The sequence below is a fragment of the Aspergillus puulaauensis genome, chromosome 5 (genome assembly GCF_016861865.1).
Source record: "Aspergillus puulaauensis MK2 DNA, chromosome 5, nearly complete sequence".
Taxonomy (NCBI): domain Eukaryota; kingdom Fungi; phylum Ascomycota; class Eurotiomycetes; order Eurotiales; family Aspergillaceae; genus Aspergillus; species Aspergillus puulaauensis.
In genome coordinates, this window is record NC_054861.1 from 12,801 (window position 1) to 34,666 (window position 21,866).

Below are 21,866 nucleotides of genomic sequence, written 5' to 3' on the forward strand. Positions count from 1 at the left end.
ACATGGTAGACAGTGGTTTGCATCATCATAGCAAGGTATCGATGGTATAGATCGGCGACAATCAAACGTCGCTGATAGGCCTGCCCCGCGTTATCTCCTCATTTACGCGAGCCAATCGGATGGCCCGAATATGCGAACTAATCAGGTCTGTTTCTCTCCGCGTTATCTCCTCAGTGCCGCTAAATAGGCACTGGCCGACGCCTCGGTTTCTGGCAGCTCCATGAACGCGAGCCAGTCTTCACTTTCTTCATGACTATTATGATCATCCCAATTTTTTGTCCCCCCGCTCGCTCGTAACCCAGTCTTGACAGTTATGTCCGCGCGCCCACCCGTCCACGCCACTACACGATCCGCGGCAAAGCAAAAAAGACACCGGACCCGGTCAGGTACGGACCCTTTCCCTATCTCTGGGATGCATCCTAACCACCAATCTAGGCTGCGTGGTGTGTAAGCGACGGAAAATCAAATGCGACGAGGCAAAACCGGCTTGTAGCCCGTGCCGCTCACGCAGCCTCGCCTGTACCTACGATCGCAACGCCGCGATCGCCCGGGCGAACAGTGACGCAAGACATGCATCCACAGCTCCAAGGGCGACTGAAGCAGCTTCAAGTTGGGGTTCTTCACCAGAACCGGTGGCGAACAGGGCTCGGTCGTCCATTCTGACCCATGATGCCGGGAATTCCCAGGCTGAGGAGCCACTCGCCAAGGCGTTCTGCGCCCAAATGACTCGCAATATTATCCGCAGCGTGGACTGTCCGGGAAACCCCCATCTGGATGTGTTCAAATCGCTGATGCGGTCTCCGACTGTCCTCCACGCATTGCGTGCTCTCGCCAGCCTCCATGTTCCCGGCTGTGCGTGTCCGGAGGAAAGTGCTCGGGCCCGAACGGCCAGTCTGCGGGATCAAGGAACGGCCATCCAGCTGCTGAACCGTGATCTCCAGAACCCTAAGCTCGCGCATTCCGACGCTGTTCTTGCAGCCACCATCCTACTTTACCTGTTCGAGAAGGTAGACATTTATCTCGTCCGCAGAATTCCCTATACCCTTGCTTATTTCCCCAGGCATATGACCCAGACAACGAAAACCACTTAAGCTACTTCGAAGGCGCCCGCACCCTAATCCATCAGCGCTTCTTCACCGTTAGAGACGTAGCACCGCAAGGCGACGAAGTCTCCTGGGCGACCAGGGTCCTGGTGAAGACATTCGCCTGGAACAATGTAATGACGATTGTGTCGAAGCCGTTCCTGTTCCAGGACCGAGACCTCGACGTTCTGAGATTAACGGACCTGCTGAACCTGAAGAGCGACCAGAACCTGTACCTGCTCGGCTGGGCAAAGGATGCATTCTGGCTAATGACAGACCTCGCGGCTTTCACCCAGTGTTCAATCCCCCCCGACCCGAATAACGTAGCGTGGCGGATGAGAATGCTTCCTCGAGCCATGCGCGTGGAAAAGAGGCTGAAGGGTTATACGGTGACGCTCGACTCGGTGAAATACTACATGGGCAAGGTTGAAGTTGCCGAGAACGTCACAAGGCACTGCCTAGCGACAACTGAGCTGCTTCGTCGGACCTCGTTGCTTTATCTGTACCAGGTCATGCCGGATATGATGCCAGTGTTTCTGGTCGATGATCTGGCGTATGACTTGCTCCAGCAACTGAATTCAATCCCGAAGGATAGCCCGATGATCGCGTATCATGGATGGATTCTTCTTACCGTCGGAGCGCAGTGTCTGGATCCTGTGGACCGCGGGTTGGTGCTGGAGAGATTGGAGCTCAGCCATGGGAAATTTCAGTTATCGTCGGTTGCGGCGAACGCGACCAGATTGCTTCTAGAGGTAGGTCTATTGTGTTTTCAATCAATGTATCGGCTAACGGGACGAAGGTTTGGAGACGAAGAGATGAAGGGCTCAAGGACGGAACATATACGAGCCGTGTGGGCGTTGGGCACTGGACAGATGTGTTGAGAGATATCGGACCGAATCTGGCTTATGTTTGACAGGAATTGTTTGTCGTTGCGCCAGGCTATCCAAAGGGCATGCATACCTGGGTAGCCGACCGATCCAGGGCCAGCTGAGAAGACGCCCAGTCGCTGTTCCTGTATTCTCCGCGAAATTCAATACCAACGACAATCGCTTTGCTTGCTCGAATTCCGATTGGCTCGGCTGCAGAAGTCTCTCGATGTGCTTATCTCGGTCTGATTATGCAAGGGCAGGCTGATAACGAGATAAGAGCCTCGTGTATACCTAGGCGCAGGGGTGCCATGCTGATAACCACAGAAGGGGCACAGCTACTTAACAAAGATGGCCGGTCATTCGATCATCATCTTCATTCAACATTCTTCACTCCCATTCTCTCTGCGCGATGGTATCCTTCACACGATCCGGCAGGTCCTCGTCCGAGACTGCTTCGGAAAAGCCGCAGCAGAACCCTACGACCACGCCGGACGACGCTGGAAGCACCGTCGAGGGGACGCACTCTACCACTCTAGATCCAGCTGCTGTTCGACGCCTCAACCGCAAGCTTGACCTTCACGTCCTGCCACCACTCTTCATCTTATATTTCCTGTCATTCCTGGACCGCGGAAACATCGGCAATGCGAGGATCCAAGGTCTGGAAGCCTCGCTGGGAATGTCCGGTCAAGACTACTCTATTGCGCTATGCATATTCTTCATTCCATACGTTCTCTTCGAAGTCCCAAGCAACCTGATTCTCAAGTGGCTTTCACCGAAAACGTGGCTCAGTATTCTGGTCACGGGATGGGGTCAGTGGACCGTTTCCCGGTGCAGCAAGTCCCAACGCTGAATGATTTAGGTATTATTACGATGTGTCAAGGCTTTTTGCATAATTTCGGCCAGATCGTCGCTCTCCGGTTCATCCTCGGTTTGTTTGAGGCTGGCGTTTTCCCAGGTGAGACATCCCTGCGCATCCGCAACATCGTAAATACGACCGGCCTTCTGATCCCTACACAGGTTGTATGTACATCCTGGCGATGTATTATCCACGCTTTGAGCTCCAGTGGCGATTCGGAATGTTTTTCCCCTCGTCCACGTTGGCTGGTGCCTTTGGGGGCGTAAGAAAGCCCTCCCCGGTCCCAGCTCTCCACCTCGTCTTCGCGGCTAACTGATTGATACACTTGTAGCTTCTGGCCTACGCGATTGTCAAGATGGACGGCCTAGGACGCTTAGACGGCTGGCGGTGGATATTTGTCATTGAGGGTGTGGTTACGGCTGCATACGGAATCTGCGTCAAGTGGCTTGTTCCAGACTGGCCCGAGCAGGCAAAATTCCTGACAAACGACGAACGCACACTGCAGAAAGCAAAAATGACACAGGACGATGGCGAGGCATCAATGGACAGACTAACACCTGCAGCCAGAAAGCGCATCTTCCTCGATTGGAAGATCTACCTGGGGTGCTTGTAAGTCAGCGCTCCCATCGCGTTGGGTTCTGGGCAATGTACTGACTCTGCATGAGAATGTATATTGGGACTATCAACACCACGTACGCTGTTTCTTTTTTCGTGCCGACGATTATCGCCGTAAGTTGAACTGCTGCCGACCAGTCATTCTTGCTAACGGGCTCATGCAGCAACTAGGCTTCACGGCCTCAGACGCGCAGCTGCTGACCATTCCGCTCTACGCCGTCGCTGTTTGTATCCAGCTGGCCTTCACGTACATGGCTGATCGATTCCGCAACCGGTGTTTCTTTGCTTTAGTTTCGATGCTTCCAGGGATTGTTGGATACAGCATCCTCCTCAGGAGCTCGCATGTCTCAATTCAGGCCCAATATTTCGCCTGCTTCCTCATCACAATCACCGGGTACACAACTCTCCCGCTGATCCTCGCATGGGCTACAAACCAAGTACGTCACCCACCTGGCTCTGCAGTTACATTTAGCTAATACTGTAACCTTCCAGCTTGTCGGCCAGTACAAGCGGTCAATCGGCGTCGCGATGGTGGTGGGCGGGGGCAACTGCGGCGGTATCATCGCCAGTAATATATTCTTGGAATCCGAGGCGCCCTCTTACACGACTGGGTTTTCGTTATGTCTGGGCCTGCTGCTCCTGACTGCCATTGCCTCACTTGGATTTGCAGTCGGGCTTTCGCTCGAGAATCGAGCTCGAGATCGAGGGGAGAGGGATCACAGGCTGACGGAGGATCAAGACGAGGCGGATAATCTTGGGGACGACCATCCGAGTTATCGGTATGCTCTGTAATAGATACGGTGCCGGAGAATGTACGGATTACTGGTCGCCTTCCTTTCCTTTATTCTATCCCACAGGCGGCATGGAGTGCTTAAAGGACTACCTGCTATAGAGTAATTAGGGTTTTATTATAATTAACTAAGAGTATCTATAGTAGAGATAGTACTCTATGTTTTTGAGTTATAATACTCTATATATTTTTATAAAGTAATCTAGATTAAAGTTAGCTAATTAATTTAAAATTAATTAACTTTTAATTTAGTAAACTTTTAAGTTAGTTAATTTATTAGAAAAAGTATAGTAGTAGCTTAAAGTTAATTAAAATAAAAAAACTAGTTTTAATAAGAAATTATTACTATCTATAACTAATTATTTAAGTAATTTAGATATTATACTTTAAATTTTTATTATAATACTCTTTTTCTTTTTATTAAATTTATTAAATTTATTAATATAATTATAATATTTCTTAATATTTTCTGTATACTGTCTTTATTCTAATAGTAATAAGTTATTCTTTCTAACTTCTTTATCTAGATTAAGTAGCTTAAATTTCTTAAATTTTTTTATCATTTTTAAAGTCTTTTAGTATAGAGATAGGTTACTTAGTAGAGATCTTTAGTAAATCTTTATTATTAATATATAAATTAATATATTACTAGATATTTAATTATTTAGTATTATTCTATATTATCTTTATCTAATATAGCTAGTTATCTTTCTTCTTAAGTTAAATATTAGATATCCTGCTAGCTAAAAATCTTCTTATTAATTTATTTATATTTATAGTATAGGTGGATTGCTAGATATTTTCTATTATTAATTAAGCTTTCTAAATAGCTTTAAATTATCTAAATTAGTTAATATTTTATCTATCTAGATATTAACCGGGCTTATAACTATTAGATCTAGGTAGTAGATTTAATAGATTAATAATTAATCACTGCTTTAACTTTAATAATTAATTATAAAGATAAAAAATAGTAATATTTAGGAATTTATATAAAATCTAAATATAGATAATTTAGGAGATTCTTATAAGTCCTTTAATAAGTATATAGCTAATCTAGTTAAGTAGGAAAGTAATAATTAAGTATATTAGTTAATCAACATGGTGGTTGCCAGGTTAGATTAGTGGAACGTAGCCGATTCTTGGCGGTCATTCTTTCAACAAGTGGGCAGAGATCACGTGTTGTGGACTTGGCGGTCAGGACCGGGCATCATTGATCAGCGGCGGTATCCCCTCAACCTACATCCGTGTCCCATCCCCCCAAATTTGGGTGCTTGTTGTCTTGTAAACTCCCTGCGCCCCTTATGGAAGATGCCCGTGATTTCGTTCCGGAATGGGGCCAGCTCCCCGTCGAGCAATATCTTATTGTAAGACCCATCCTTTTAATTCAGCAACCATATTTACTAAAGTTATGACCCTGCAATAGAGATATTGGGACCACTCTTCGCCACAAAGCCCGGAGCAGCAGCGCAGTACACTGATCCAACAATTCCTGCAACTCGACACGATTCAACCAGAATGGGACACAACACTATTCACCGCTGACAGCTGGAAAAAGCCTTCCCGCATCCCGACCCCAGACGAGATTACAAATATCCTGCAGCCCTGGCGTTCTGATGAGCTGCGCCGTATAGCGTGGCGTATCTGGGGGTGTAATAATGTGCAGCCACTTTTATTGCGTACTCACTATGACCCCAAGTATAATGAATCAGTGGAGGAATGGCGAGATATAGATGAATATGAAATGGAATCATGGTGGTCTATCCTTGATAACCAGAATATATTTAACTTCGGCGCGGACTGGAAACGCATCTTCACCATTTTCCCGGAGGCCGCAGGCTACTTGGGAGAGTATCCGCGGTGGCCAGACATGAAACTCATAAAGAAATTCCAGGCTCTGTTCAAGCAATCCCTAGACGGCGCCAAGCGGCGGAAGAAACAGACGTGGAGGCAAGATCTCAATACCTCGCTCATCCAAGCAAACCCTAGTGCATGGAACCTGTTGCAGCTCATTTCGATTGGGTATATCCTGATTGCAGACGAGGAGGCCTTTCATACCAATCACTTCCTTCTTGTTTATTTTGATGGGAACCAGAACGTGGTCGCGCAAGGCCGAGTACCCATTACTGATGAAGGGGTGAAACAGGTTTTACTTGACTGGGACCAGCGGGAGCCTCCGTACTCAATTTTTGAGGAGGGGAATATTGGGGAGAAGTATCTTGTGGATGGTGAGATAGGCAGTTGGTTGTACGAGTTCACCAAGAAGGATCTGGAAGATGACCCGCCTGCGCCAGCGGAAGATGAATAAATGCCTGTCGTGCCTGGTTGGTTTTTTTTTTTTTTTTTTTTTTGTCAGAATCTTGAAACATTTCCTATTAGGCTGCTATGAATTACAGCAGTAGGGGATCCTTCTCTTCAAACATTTAATATACTAATTAAATACTGATGCGCATCATTACGCCAGCAACCTTGACTAACTATAGTCCATGACATATCGTGGCTCACACTGCGGAGCGATTATTTAGATAGATAGATACAGTATCCAAGTCTAAGGTTTTACATCAACCATATCCTGTTATTTAGAAGATACAGCTATATACCAGGCGTCATATGGATGCGGCCAGCAAGGGTTCGGTTCCTTTGATGTACCTGTGCCTTACTTGGAGCTGCCAATACCAAAACTATTGTTGGCATTATCTGTTGGATCTTCCTCCGCCTTCATATCGTCTAACAGAGTCACGCCTATAACATATTAGGTCAAACATCCCCTTGCATAATATTCATGCAGGGAACTTACTTTTAACCACCCAATCTCGCTTTGAAGTGTCCATTGGGTTGCCTCCGCCCAGTGGTGCAAACTCTACATAACATTCGGTATAGCTCCCTCGGATCTCAAAAGTGTTAGACGGTGTGTCGTTTGGTTGTCGGCACAGGGCGTTGAATATTTTGCCTGACGCGAAAGGTAGTTTGTAGACATCGTCTTGCTCAAATATATTAATTGCGCAAATGACCTCTTCAGATCCGCTTACAGTGCCGTACTTATCTGGCTTTTTATATCTGTAACTCTTCGCATCCCACCAGTCGTTGTCGTATGGAACGGTTTTATACAACCAGGTCGCTTCATAGTCGCGCTTAAATTTCCACGACTGTTTCTCGTTATTCTATCGAGAATGCGATCAGTATACAATGTCCGTAGAAACAATCGAAAACACTACCCTGTTGCCATTGTTGACACCATCTGGCAGAGGTTGTCGAGTTGGATATTCAATCAACTTCTGGTTGTACTTGCTGCCAGCTGCACCGTGTTCGCCTGCGGTCGTCCACACTAAAGAACAGCCATACACATTAGCACGGATGAGTCTGCCTGTTCGGAGAGAAGTCAAGTACCGTTGGCTGCTTTGCCTTGCCATGGAACCCAATAGTCACCGCGTGTATCACCAGTCGCCCTGTCCGTTTCAAGTTTGGCCCAGTTGGATTGCATATAACCCATGAGTTCTTCGACTGTTAGTATATCCCCGGCAACAAACAGGTTGCCTGCAACATCAGAGGTCAACTCACTGACACATTGGCCATGCCAATTATTCTGATACGCAGGGACGCATGTTTGAGATCGGCTGCCCGCGTCAAGAAACAACCCCCCCTGCTCAGCGGAGGCCCAGGGGAACTCGTCGCATTGCAGTTTTAGCCACGTCTTCGGGGTTCTATCGAGATAGGTGTTAAGCTTCTTTTCCTCATCTGCGCAGAAGCTAGTTCCGCATTGGTCGGCTCTTCGGTCGTCTCTGCGACGCTGGTTACCGGAGTACGTGAGCTGGGTTATTCTCTTGTTGTCAGGGATTCTCATAATCGGAGGGCAGAGGCCCTCAACCCTCCTACTGATACTTTTATCGTTCAGGTTGACCTCGGCGACGGGGAAAAGAAATGCGCAGCTTACTACCAGCCGTGGTCGGTCAGTCAACGAACAAAACGATGCAGAGGAGCCAACCTACTTCGCAGCTCCGGCAAACGAACACTCCCAGTGCTCTTAGGAGGACACTTGAGTGGAATCTGTACTTTCGGATCTAGGGCACCGTTCTTGTCGCCCGCTCTTGGTACTAGTCTCGGCGCGTGGTATGTGGACAATGAGGTGTCACTCCCCCGAACTGTGGCGTTGTGGGCAGCGTCCAATCCATCTATATAAGGCGCAGCAGCCATGCGTTCCTCCTTGTCGACTTCTTCTGAGGACATTGGAATTGTCCCGGTTTTTTCATAGAGCTTGATCGTCCGGTCTGAATCGTACGCCTCTCGAGGATCCAATGCCCAGTCGAGGAATTCCAAGACTCGAGCTGTTGCCTTGTATCCAATATTGTAGAAAAGATATGCCCCAAATCGATAGCTAAAGGAATTGCTATCCGTCTCGTAGTCACCATGTCCCTGGAATGACAGTATACCTCTTAGATAACCGCTCAGCTGAGCGTCCATCAGAGTCGCTCCACCAACGAGCTTGCCACCACCGATCTTGATACCTACATTGGCTTCCGGAGTTACGTGTACGCTGAGTTGTGCATCCACTGCAACACCAGCACGGAACACAGGCTCGACGCTAAGCGGCGCGGGCGCTCTCGTGTCGCTCTCAAGACCCACGAGGGTCTCATATTTGTCCTTGGAGGCGTCATCCTGCGGCCAAAAAACTTCGGCTTTACCAAACGCCACTTCAGCGCCAGCATCCACCTCGCCGTGTAGTGTGATCAATCCACTGATCTGCAAATGGGTGTCGTCAGCGCTATTTAACTCGCACGAGATAGAGGATGAGATAGCTGACCTTGCCATACACGTCCAGGGTGGGACCAACGGCAGCAATGCCCTTAACTGCCAGTCCAGGGTACGAGAGAGTATCAATGATCTTCTTGCGGCCAGTGTCGTACTGCATCCTGGCATTTCCCTCTAGATGGAGCCCTAGGTATGCGGTGGGGGACATCCCAAAGTAGGCGAATGCCTCTGGCTTGCTGGGGGGTATGAAGGTGGCTGAGAGATAGTAAGCGTAGGTGGCATCCATGACAAAGTTGGCCTCGAGGTCAACACTTAGGTCGGCATAAAATGTTTCCCCAGGGCAGCCACTTTGAGCGTAGAATAGGTTCATTGTGCGGGCCCAGCCCAACGGAATCACCCCGAGCTCAGACATGGTTACGGTGGTCTGGATGCAGATAGTCAGTAAGTAATTTTCTCCAGATTCTAACGGTAAGCCCTACCAGCTTAGAAAGCCATTCCCCGAATACCCCCCACCACCGCTTCTCTCCCCGGGACCTGGGCGAGTCCATTGACGTTTTCGCACGTACTGGCTGTTCAGAACGCTTTCGCTTGGATTGGTCGCGGGCTGCTGCTCGTCCGACACGCCTTTTCCACTCGTCTTTGGTCAGTCCCTCTTCCCCTTGGCCACGTTTCATCCGACTGGCAGGCGAGTTTGTCATCTCATCCCAGTACCCGAGGAGATTGGTGTAGTCTACTCGGATGTTAACAGGCTCATCGGCGCGTTTAGGATGAATGAGATGGAAGTTATAGTCGATCTTCACTTCGTATACTGGGTTTCCGTTTCGCTTCACACGGCGGTGCTCGATATGATGATCTGGGAGTTCATAGCCTTCATGCGACAGCTTCATGGATACCACGCGGGCGAATGGCCCCTCTCCAACATGGACTGGCAGTCGAATAATAGTGTCCTCCGCGCCGTCGATGAAAATCTTATCACACTCTTTGGACCCTTGGGGGTAGTTGCAATATATGTGGAGCGTTTGCTCGCTGTGGTCAAAGACAGAATTTAGCTGAGTCTTATTCGTCGTCACCACAGACCGCTTCTTGTTGGTGATAGAGGCAGACCGGCGAACAACTGTATGGGTGTCGGCAAAGCTGTTGTCAATAGACCCCTCGGGTCCATCCAGCATCACGAAACCATAAGCATCACTGCCATCTTCGGCCCCAGCAGCCGCCCGTTGGTCGTCTTTATTGTTCTTCTCGTACTCATCACTGTACTCCCAAACCACGTCCGAGTCGGCAGGGTCGTTGTAGTAATGTTCCCATAGGTACTTGGGATCAACGGGCCATTCCTCATTAAACTTGCTGGGCGGATCGCAACAGAACGAGAACTCCGGGTCTATGTTCGACGGTAGCGTGACAGACTCACAGGAAATGCCTCCTTTGCCGAGTTCAGCCTTCGACGTGGCCGGATGCAGCGCGCTGCCGAATTCAACCGACCCTTTGGGACACTTGCTAGGCTTGCAGACCCAGTCCCAGACATTATCGTCGACCCCCGGCGCGTCAAAATTGTCATTTGTCCAACTGCAGCTTCGCGGTGTTTGTTGTTTGGGACAGCATAGAGCACTTTTCATGCTGTAATGGGGAGCGAATCGGTGGACGTCAGAGCACCAGGGCTTCCCATCAGGCTTGTCCAGACGGTAGGTCATATAGGTAAAGTCGGATGGGCATACTGGTAGCTCGGTCTCCAAAAAGAGGCCTTGGCATTCGGTCCAGTAACACTCTGAGATCGCGGCCGTAGAGTCGCAGCAGAGGTTTCTGTGTCCAATATAGCAGCTACCCTCTCCCCTCGCGTCTAATGCTGTATCCTGATTTAGCTTGAACTGACTCGGGCCACATTGGCCGTCACAACCAAACATGCTTCTCTCTGGTGCACCATTCCACTCGCAGTTCTTAGGCATGGCCGACTTCGGACAGCATATATGGCGATACCATCCCTCGGCGCAAAGACCATGGTGCTCGTGTCCTGGGGACTGGACAGGATTGTGCGCCGTTTCAACTGACATGAACCCCGCTGGACACACTTGGTCGGGGCTTTGCTCCTTACTTGAGCCGTCTGTACATCTCGGACTCACAAAGCAGTCCTGGCCAGTATACGCCCCAAGGACATCTGCCAGGGCCTCCTTGGCATTGTCGTCCAGCCCGCCCCCAGACATCTGCAGAACACCTATGTCCTCACCGAAGATACCGCTGAGGGCGGTAAAATCACCATCATCCTGGTCAATGGCCCAAACCATCAACCCACTAAGGCATCGCTCAGTGAGGAATTTCTTCTTGTCGTAGTATGATTGTTCGTCATCGTACGAGATCCACTGGTCACCTTCGTAAGTGTTGTACTTCACTGTGGTATCCGAGTCATAGAACGTATCAACGTCTAGTGAGTGGTTACGCGCAGACACCTCTGCAAAGGTCAAAATTCCAGCGGTATTTGAACATGAACCCGGTCTGCCACCACCGGAGAACTCGCATTTGCCATTTGGCCGATAGCAGCTCGGGTCCTTCATTGTAAACGATCGACCGTAAAAAGCAAATCCAAAAACCACGTTTTCGGGCTGAATGTTGTTTCGCCATAAAAGATCCAATCCTTGATCAATTTGCTGGATGTCTGTATGGCCGCGTAAATATGGCCCCGTCCATTTGATGTCTTGATCCCACATCCCGTGTAAATCGTACGTCATCATATTGAAATAGTTCACATATTTCTGGGTGCGCTCAAGATCAAACCCCTGCAGATACCAGTAGCTGGTTGGAAGGGTTATTGAGATCTCCCAGCCAGGATCCTCCTTGTCAAAAGCTTCGCGTAGCTCAGCCAGAAGCGTGACCAGATTAGCTCCGTCATCCGGATTGCCACCACGTTCCGTGGCAACGGGATATTCCCAGTCGAGGTCGACACCATCAAGGTGGTAGTTGCGCAGATATTGGACGACGGAATTGATGAAGACCCGGCGGTTGGGATGTGAGCTTGCCACTTTGATAACTGTTAGCCCCATGGCATTTTCTTTATTGCAAAGGAACCTTACTATCAGACCATAAGTTCTGTGTCGGAGGATCACTGAAGCTCCACCCTCCGACAGCAATGTTGATCCTCAGTCCAGCATTGGTAAACTTGAGGAAGGACATCCGGTCGATAATGTCGCCATACTCATCAACCAGCGTATAATCATCACCGAAGTTCACGAATGCCAAGTTAATGTGAGTAAACGGAGCGACTACAATGTTTTCTGGTTCCCTAACGTTACATCCTTTGGCGATGTGAAATAGCTCGTAGTAGGCAATACGTCGTTTATAAGACAGAGCATCCGTATTTGCTGAGCACTGAGGGCGACTGGATGCCGAACATCAGCCAACACTGCACTCGCGCTTGAACAGGATTGATAAACTTACTCTGGGTCTCCGCATCCTCCGCCGTTGGAATTAGGCTGGCAGCCATCTCCACAGAAGCCTTCGGTGACACCGCAGTACCCAAACTCACTGATTCTTCATTAGCCACGATTTTGTTCTATGGATGACCAAGGTAGATCAATGTACCTGCAGCAGACATTTATGGGACAGTCACGATTTCCTTCGGTTGCAAATTGCCCGCACTCCGCAGTCGCGTTACAGTTATGCTGACAGCCGTCACCGCAGTGCTTTTCCGTAAACCCACATTGACCCTCCTTACTGCAACAGCCCTGATAGCATGGAATTGCCTCTGAGCAGGTGCCTCCAGGCTCCCCAAGGCCTTGTGCCATTGCTGCAGGAATTTGCAAGTAAATATAGTGGGCGAGTGTCAAGGTCCAGGCAAGGGAACCAAGAGTCCCTGCAAACTTGACTGCCCTCATGATAACGCGAGGACGCTGTTTCACTGAATTCGGGTAAGCCCTGCGTGGCTGAAGCTCTGAAGAAGAGATAAGAAAGGTGTAGCAGAGCTCAAGTAATTAAAACAACCGAGTCCCAGTCTGCTATCAACACGATAGGGAGTAAAGTGCTCCCGAAATATCCAGAGCCGACCATGCACACCTAGTGGTTTCAGTCCCAATACGTGCGGGCGTATTCCGACACTTGTCCAGGGATGTGCTCGCTTACTATCGACCAGCCCTGAATATCATGGTGGGGGCTACTCCTCCGGTGTCCTGTACAAAGTACGTAGCGCCTTGTTATAACGCGTACCGAAGACTAATATAGCCTCATGATTACCGCAAGCGGTTAGGGTCGATCTCGAGCTAAAATAGAGGACTGGGCGATGAAGAGCCGCTAAGAAGACCCGCCGATCAACCAGCCTTCCAGCATGCTGCCTCCACGGTCCGGGAAATAAGTCTCGCTAGATACGTAGTAGTTGTTGTTGTCAACCACGGAGTATTCACGGAGATACCGAAATTATGCATCTGCATTGGGATAATTTCTCGGGTCACATTACTCCCAAGACATTTTTATGGAAGCAAATTTTTATGAATTCTACAATGCGTTCCTCTGATACTCCAGTAGCCATAATTCCAGCATGTTATGACCAGATCACATGATAAGACGATGATATATATTCTGGAGGTCGCCGGGAGTTCATTTGTCCAGATCTGAATATCTGATCAGAGGAGGTAGAGACTTCTGGTGCCATAATAATATCAGTAAAAAGTCCCGCATTAAAATTATTACTATCTACCTAAGTAATCAACAGGTGAAAAATCTGATTCTTGCTCGCACCTGCCGGAAGAGACGCGAGAATAAGCCACTTGCTTTTCAATGTTCAGCCGGTTGGTCCGACAAAACCTTGTCAAGTTGCCGGGGCCATCCGAGACAACAGGCCCATCGTCCTCACTGCCCCACTGCCTAAGGCTTTGTGATCATCCACCTCATAGCCAGGAACCCTGAATCGCCGCGAGCAGAGATTTTCCATCCAATCAAACAGCCTTTTGAAGCAGCAGCAGCACTGTTAGAAGACGGCGAGGTCGTTGACTGTCAGTGGTAGATAGGTTAGTGAGTAATCCAGTCGGATAATCTCGGGCCTGTTCCAATCATATGAGAGACTGTAGTTTACTTAGGACACGGACCCAGAATTCGGACCGCTGGAAGTGGTACTAGGTACCTTTGTCCACCTGCCACCTAGTTCCTAATCAAACTATGCTAGTCTACAAGAGGGAAATGCATAGCCCTGATTTCACAGACTCCGCACTCGCATACGGCTTGCTCCACTCCCATTTAGTATGGGGCTATCAGTGGCCGACGCTCGGCGCTTGTTTAGATGGAATAATGCTGGACAGGGTCCTGTTATATTTCGCCTGTTACCAGCCCAGAAGACTTTGGATTCCAACACCATGCGGGGCTCATCAGCTTACCCCGCGGGCAATGGGTGTTACATTATACTACGCAGCATGACAATAGTAGGCAATTAAACATGTAATTGTGATAGAGGGCTGCAGGCCACAATGCATGTTACATGGCGTCGTTGTGGTGGGTCCAGACCCTCTTGAAACCACTGGTCGATGTCGGTTCAATTTCGGCCTTACCCGCCCGGTAATCAAACGATCGCTTAATTCAACACCAACAACATTGATTGGGCGGATCTCGAAGGTTATCTTGGACTCACCTGCCCGTGAAACGAACTAGCATTCAGTAAACAGACCCGTCCATGTTAGCGGTCTTGCTCTGGGCTGGTTTTCATTCTCAAAGGCACATCGGTCGATGTGAATTTTGGTTGACTGGTAAACCCTAGGAGACTGGCAGACTCTGCCTCACTCTTCTAGTGCCATCACCACCAAACAGGGTACTAGTACATGATTTCAGAAGTCGCTTCGCAGCTTGTCGCTCAGCTACAGCCGTTACAATGATGTACTTACAGAGTCTCGCCAGTCTTCTCCCCCTGACTATACTGCCAGTATCGGCAATACGAATCTGGCCCAGTCCTTCTGACATTCCCGACTCGGTTCCTCTCCACTGTCGTCAAGCGCTCAGCTCCAACATCACCTGCGCAAACTCTCTCATCCGGGCTCAGGACGTGCTCAACGGGGCAACCCTGCTGAAGGAACAGGCTGTGTTGTACTGTACCTCGGAGTGCCAGCTATCACTCGACAATTTCAAACGTAATGTCACCGCGACCTGTGGAATGGGGGGATATGTCCTGAATTATCAATCCACGACAAAGCAGTTTCCTCTAGCTTTGGCCGATGAACTGATCTGGGCTTACAGCATCTCTTGCATTCGGGACTCGTACGTGACCTTCTCCTGAGCCGATATTTCAGGGATAAAGTAAAACGAACCTCTTTAACTGTTTCCACACTAGCACCGGTTTCTGCTACGCGGACTTACAAAATCATACCAAAGAGGCCTGCTCAGATTGCGCTCTCAAGTATGGTGCCGTGATGATGAGCTCCGACTATGGACGAGAACAGTTCCCCCCTGCAGCATACTCCGCGCTTCTTTCATCGTGCAGTGTTCCTGCATCGAGCTATCCCTATAGCTATACTTCAATGCCCACGGCCACCACCATATCATCTACCAGCGCGAGCGGTCCGCCTACCTCTACACCTAGTTCATGTAGCGGTTCTACGTACGTTGTGAAAGATGACGACACCTGCGAGTCGATCTCCCATGCCAACTCGGTTGGCACGGATCGCATGATCCAGAGTAATTATCTTGATTACCAGTGTTCGTCTCTGACTTCCGGAATGGAGCTGTGTCTTGCCAACAAGTGCAAAGTATATACCGTCAAAGCAAACGATACTTGTGAGGACATTTTGCGAGGACGGTCATTCGGGTTGGTGCAGCTCGTGGGCTGGAATCCTACCCTACATGATAACTGTGATAACCTTGACTCGATGATTGGGAGAAGTCTCTGTGTTTCGTAAGCTCTCTTGGCTGTAGCATAAGCTGACAATCCTGAACTAACCACACTTAAGACCTCCCGGGGGTGATGGGAATTTCAACCTCCCAGAATCTCTCAACACCACAAGCCAAAGCCTCACCACGTCCTTAATATCATCTTGGGTCCCAGGAGAAACTGTAACGACATTAACAAACATGACTACCTCGTGGTATACGCCCACAATTGACCACAACTTCACGCCGCCGGTCGCAACACTCACTCCAAACGCGACATACAGTAGCCTACTCGCGGAGAGAACGATCTATTGTTGGCTCACCGAAGACGACTTTAACAACGAAGAATTTAGCCCATTCGACTTCGACGACGACTGCCGTTCTTTGTACGAGGATTACTGCCAGCCGGCACTCACGGACCCGATCCCTACATCTACTTCCATCCCCGGAAGCTGCACGCCAACCTATGAAACCGCCACATCAACACCAGAGCAAACTTCAACAACGACAACCAAGACCATGGGGCCGACCCCTACTCCTACGCAGGTTAACATGGTGAAAGGATGTACCAAGTTTCATCAGGTCAAATCCGGAGATGAGTGCGGTACTATCGCGGCCAAATACGATATTTCTGTCAACGACTTCTACGATTGGAATCCTGACGTCGGTGACGACTGCAAGTCTCTCTGGTCAAAATATTACGTCTGTGTGAAGAGGCTATCGCCGAGCTCGACGACTACCACTGCAAAGCCTACAGTAACTACCGCGACTACTGCCTCTACAACTTCCGGAGTGGCTACTCCAACCCCAACTCAGGCTGATATGGCCAAGAACTGCAACAAGTTTCACAAAGTTAGATCTGGAGACGGATGTGGTACGATTGCGCAGAAGAACAAGATCTCGTTGGATGATTTCTATACTTGGAATCCTAATGTCGGTGACGACTGTGGAGCGCTTTGGTTAAATTACTATGTATGTGTAGGGACAAAATAGGGCGCACTTTACAATTCATTAGAGACAACACGGCAGGCGAGGAAGAGGGAAGAATGAATGCTCTCTATAGGTATTGGCCGGAAGCCATTGAACCAAAGCCAAGATATGAAACCAACGCTTTTCAGCAGATACCAACAGATGTATTCGCATTCTTTATGACTGTAGCAGAATCCTTTTGGACGCTGAGATCCCCTATTTCTTTCAGAGACAGTCACCGTTTCGGCTGAAGCAGAAATTGATAGTATCCTTAACAAGCTCGACCCTTGTGTCTATGGGGTAGGTAACAAGTGACCACAAGAAAGCATAAAAGAGAGAAGGATACAGCCTCTTGTTAAAGACCTTTGCTGCTTCTGGTATTTTTTAATGCCTGATAATCAGAACTGTTGATGGCTACCATACTCTTAAGGAACTCTGAATCTGAATCTGAGAACTCCGGGCACTCAGGATACTTGATTAGTATCTTACCCTTCGGTTCGCCTCTAGTAGTGCCATCTGGCAAGAATTTTGTTAGTGTTGTCTAAATATTATAAATCACTATTATTCATCGTATTCTTTGCATTTCGTTCCTACTAGAATTGGTAATACTGATAGTATAAAGGCATTACCTCTATATAAACAGCCAGGCATGGCATCTTAAGGATTCCATCCCTATTATATAGAATAATATTAAAGAAATATTCTTATACTTCTATACTTTATTATTAAAATAGGCTTAAGAAGCTTCTTAACTATATTAAAAATAATTTTTTATAATAATTCTTAGATTTGGCCAACTGACATCCAACATTAATAGATGTTGCTTATGCTCTGTAGTTATTACGCCCTTGTCAGTATATACTATACGGTATAAATAAAGCCGGAATTCTAAATTAAGCTGAGTAGATTATAGCCTACTAAAAATATATTTTAAAAGAAGGTATTATCTGTATTATAGGTATGTAATCTATAATATACTAAGATAGGGCGAAAATAGAGTTAGATAAACTCTAGTCTTAGGAATAGTAGTACAGCTAGAGAGCTTTATAATAATAACTACTTTAATTTATTCTATAAAAATACTTATAGAGCTACTACTAAAGAATTTATTATTTATTTAAATAAAAAAAAAATAGATTATTATATATATTATACAGCTCTTAATTATTCTAGACTTATCTAATAATTTAAATATCTAAGATTATATCTAAGTTTTTTAATTTAATTTATTTTAGTATTAGAGCCTGACCTGTAGCCTCTTATTTAAAATAATATAATTATTTAAATACTTATTAAAATATATCTTAGGCTGTGCCTTATAAAACTTATTATATTTTAGTAATAATATATTATTTAAATTCTATACTGATTTATTAGGATGGATAATACTCTAGGATTTAATATAGATAGAATCTTAGTAGAATTATAATACTAAAATAAGAGTATTAAAGCAGTCCTATACTACTTAGAGTAGGTATCTAAGGTAATAATTATTTATAATATTAATTATAGAGTAGAGATAATACTTTATCTAGTATAGATTTATTTAAAGAATATTAATATTATTCTTTATAACTATTATACTTAAAGATATTATAGATATACTGAAAGATTATATAGTTTATACTTATTAATATACGAAATAGTATAGTAGAGATTATATTTATTACTAAAAATATATATTAACTTATAGCTATTATTTAGTATATATATATTATCCCTAAGATCTTTATAAATTAATTTATCTTTTATTAACTAGTCTAGGAGTAATATACTTATTAATATATAAAAATTTCTTCTTAAAATCTATATATCTCTAATATTCTATTATAATATATTTATATTTAGTCTTTACTATTTCTTTTAAAATAGATACTAGGATTCTATTAAACTCTTTATAAAGAGGCATACCGGCCAGTTTAAAGAATATAGAAGCTAAATTAATATATATTATAATACTATTAACTGATTTACTCTCAGGTTTACTAGGACCATAAATATATAACAGGATACAGATATCTTTTTTAAAGCTTGTAGACTTTCCTGAGGGAATATAATAGTACTAAGAACATTAACTAGCTCATTAATACTCTGTAGAGCTTGTAGATGTTAATAGTAGAAGTTATCTTTATATTTAACAATAATATTATTCTAATATTTAAGCTGCCTGACCTAATTAACTCTGATATACTAGAATAGATCAGGATCTATTAATAAGAGATTTAATTTAGATCCTGAATTTATATTAACTAGGTTAAAGTTTAGTATCCGCGGTAACTTAAGATTATTAAAGAGATAGTAGTATTTAGAAGCCGGAATTACTTCTATTATTATAGTATTATCTTCTAGCTTATTAATATTAGAATACAGAGTGATTAGAGTAGTAGTAAAGAAAAATAACTAATTATTTTTAAATATATTATCTAGAAATCCCAGACTTTTTTTAATAATTATATTTATTATATAATAGCTCTTATAGCTCTTTAGCAGCTTATTATTATATTAATAAATAAAGTTATAATAAGAGTAGGTATATAAATTAAAAAAATTATTAAAATTATTAAACTCTTTAATAAATAGATTATTATATATCTTAATATTATAAGAGTTTATAAGTTTTTTTATATAATAAATATTATATCTAGTATTCTATATCTAGATAGGGAACTAGTTATTATTAAAGCCTTATAAAATAAATCTAGAATATTTATTTAAATATATTAGCTTTAATATATACTCTACTAAGATAATTAAGACTTACTTATCCTAAAATAAATTAATATTAATAATATTAGTATTATAGACCTAGCAGCTAGTCTATAATATAATATAAGAGAAATAATATAAGACTATTATAATAAAATTATTAATTAATTTTATATCTTTATCTTTAATATAACTTAGAGTCTAGGCTATATAGATTAGAGAGTTTAATTTATAATCTAGATTATCTACTAGAATAAAGAGAAAATTAGGATTTTTTAAAAAAGAATTTAAAAAAGTCTTTTTATAAGTAGACATGCACAACCCGCCCTGAAATCCTATACCCGACCCGGCCCGAATCCAGGTAGGTCCGGGGTGGGATGACTAAGCTAGAACCCGCAGCGGGTTTTTACCCGTTTGGGAAAACCCGTGTGGGTTTGGGTTTAACCCACTAACTCCAGAATGACGTCATCCGGCTAGAATTAGATATTTTCTAGAAATTTAATATATATTCTATTAAATCAATATTTAAATATTCTATTTCTTTTAATTAGAACCTAAAATATTGTATAATAGTGGACTTATTAAGGCTTTTAAAAATATCTTGGCAACCCATTTCAAAATATATATTTTGACATAGAACCCCTAGTAACCACTAACCACCTTTCTAGACCTTATTTTTTAATATTTAAATTATCTATTTTTTTAGTTCTATATAGATTTTTATATAAAAATTTTAATATTTTCTAAAAATTCTATTTTTAGGAAGGGTTTGGGTTTATAGGGTGTATAACCCAGTCCTAAACCCATAATCAATCCCTTCCTAAAAGAGATAGTATACTAATAATCATATCCGAATTAAGTCTAGCTTAGAAATTCTGGGTAGAACCCGCCCTAACCCGGCCCAAACCTATGAGGGTTTGGGCTGACCAATCAGATCCCCGAACCCGCTGCGGGTTGGGGCGCCTGAGGCCTCAACCCGGCCCAACCCAACCCATATGCATGTCTATTTATAAGGGAGTAGTTACTAAAGTACTTAGTAAGCTAATTAGTATAATAACTTTAAAAAGTTTTATAATAGAGATAGCTATTAATTAAACTAATTTTAGTTTATTAATATTATTTATTTAATATCTAGGATACTGATAATAATTTAAATACTATAGTATTAGATTAGCTCTTATTTATATTCTTAATTTTATTTTAGATCTCTCTAAACATTATGGGACCTATCTAGCTATAAAATCTTATATTAAGATAATCTTATTAATTATAGTAGAAATAATATAGTATTAATAATTATATTATATAATTATTATTTATTTATTTTATTCTTTACCTACTGCACGGACTTAGACTAAGCTTTAGATAAAAGATCTTTAGATTAAGAGAAAATCTAGACTAGACTAATAAAAAAAAGATAATTAGAGAATATAATAAGCTATATAAAAAAGCTTATTTTAAATTATAAATTTTATATTCTGGATTTTAAAATTTTTTTAAATATCTATTTATTTTGCCGCTTATCCTAAGAATAGGTGAATAGTTCTGATAATATAGATAAAACAGCCTGCACTTCCCCGCAGGGTGAGGTTCTGAGCTCTAGACCCCATAATAGCCTACTAACTCTGTCTGGAGGGTTAATCCACTGAGGAATATCTACAGGTACCCTAAAGGTGGAAACATGACTTGGTATTTAATAATTATACCAATTTAATAAGAGTTTGCGTATATATTGAACCTTCTGTTCTTCCGGCTGTTCTGTTGACCAGTCGTCCACAGCAGTGGGACATGCAGAAGCCCAAACATCTTTATCTTGCCTAAATGCAATGCGGTGATTCATTAGAAGAAAAACAGTAGCAGCGCAGATGTTCGTTTCAGTGCATCACGAGGATGATATAGCAGGAGTTGATAAGTAGTACTCTGGCGAGACTGCGAAACAGTCCCGGTAAAACAATACCAGTAGTATAAGTAATTTCTTAAAATTTTTATTAGATTTTTATTTATTATAGATAATTAAATACCACAGTTGATAAAATTAATTAGAATTAAATATATTAATAATATATTAAGAAAGTACACTTTATATATCTACTAGAATAAAATAATAGTAGTAATCTAATATATAAAAAATAAGTACTACTAGTATAAAGAGTTTAATATAATCTAGTTTTTATCTATTTAAATAAGTAGTATTCTTCTCTAATATCTAATCTATATCTAACTATTTATAAAGCTTCTAGCTTAGGAGAAAATAAAAACTAATATTAAATATAATTTAAAGAACTAGTAGTTATTCTAATTTTATATTCTAGATTAATTATAAATTACTAAATAATTTAATTAGCTACTAACTACTATAATCTAAAAAGTATAAAACTAAATAAGTAATCTATACTAGTATTAAT

At 43.8% G+C, this 21,866-nt stretch overlaps 5 protein-coding genes across 5 annotated transcripts; 4 read left to right on the forward strand and 1 right to left on the reverse strand.

Moving 5' to 3' along the window:
* Positions 1–313: 313 nt before the first annotated feature.
* APUU_50006S (Zn(II)2Cys6 transcription factor) lies at positions 314–1,995 on the forward strand (the record flags this gene model as incomplete). The annotated part of the gene is made up of 4 exons (XM_041704956.1): positions 314–386; positions 436–1,007; positions 1,061–1,834; positions 1,882–1,995. The coding sequence occupies 4 exons, from the start codon at positions 314–316 to the stop codon at positions 1,993–1,995; spliced, it is 1,533 nt and encodes a 510-aa protein (XP_041557489.1).
* A 365-nt stretch (positions 1,996–2,360) lies between these two features.
* Positions 2,361–4,214, forward strand: APUU_50007S (uncharacterized protein; the record flags this gene model as incomplete). The annotated part of the gene is made up of 7 exons (XM_041704957.1): positions 2,361–2,760; positions 2,811–2,906; positions 2,969–3,069; positions 3,139–3,416; positions 3,473–3,536; positions 3,587–3,859; positions 3,915–4,214. The coding sequence occupies 7 exons, from the start codon at positions 2,361–2,363 to the stop codon at positions 4,212–4,214; spliced, it is 1,512 nt and encodes a 503-aa protein (XP_041557490.1).
* Positions 4,215–5,516: 1,302 nt separating this feature from the next.
* On the forward strand, positions 5,517–6,520 carry APUU_50008S (uncharacterized protein; the record flags this gene model as incomplete). The annotated part of the gene is made up of 2 exons (XM_041704958.1): positions 5,517–5,579; positions 5,639–6,520. 2 exons carry the CDS (start codon positions 5,517–5,519, stop codon positions 6,518–6,520), a joined length of 945 nt encoding a protein of 314 aa, XP_041557491.1.
* A 348-nt stretch (positions 6,521–6,868) lies between these two features.
* Positions 6,869–12,818, reverse strand: APUU_50009A (uncharacterized protein; the record flags this gene model as incomplete). Its single annotated transcript, XM_041704959.1, has 11 exons — positions 6,869–6,954; positions 7,010–7,373; positions 7,428–7,537; positions 7,600–7,707; positions 7,771–8,142; positions 8,199–8,949; positions 9,011–9,382; positions 9,438–11,965; positions 12,018–12,322; positions 12,382–12,468; positions 12,526–12,818. 11 exons carry the CDS (start codon positions 12,816–12,818, stop codon positions 6,869–6,871), a joined length of 5,376 nt encoding a protein of 1,791 aa, XP_041557492.1.
* A 1,976-nt stretch (positions 12,819–14,794) lies between these two features.
* APUU_50010S (LysM peptidoglycan-binding domain-containing protein) lies at positions 14,795–16,779 on the forward strand (the record flags this gene model as incomplete). The annotated part of the gene is made up of 3 exons (XM_041704960.1): positions 14,795–15,177; positions 15,251–15,811; positions 15,867–16,779. 3 exons carry the CDS (start codon positions 14,795–14,797, stop codon positions 16,777–16,779), a joined length of 1,857 nt encoding a protein of 618 aa, XP_041557493.1.
* Positions 16,780–21,866: the final 5,087 nt, after the last annotated feature.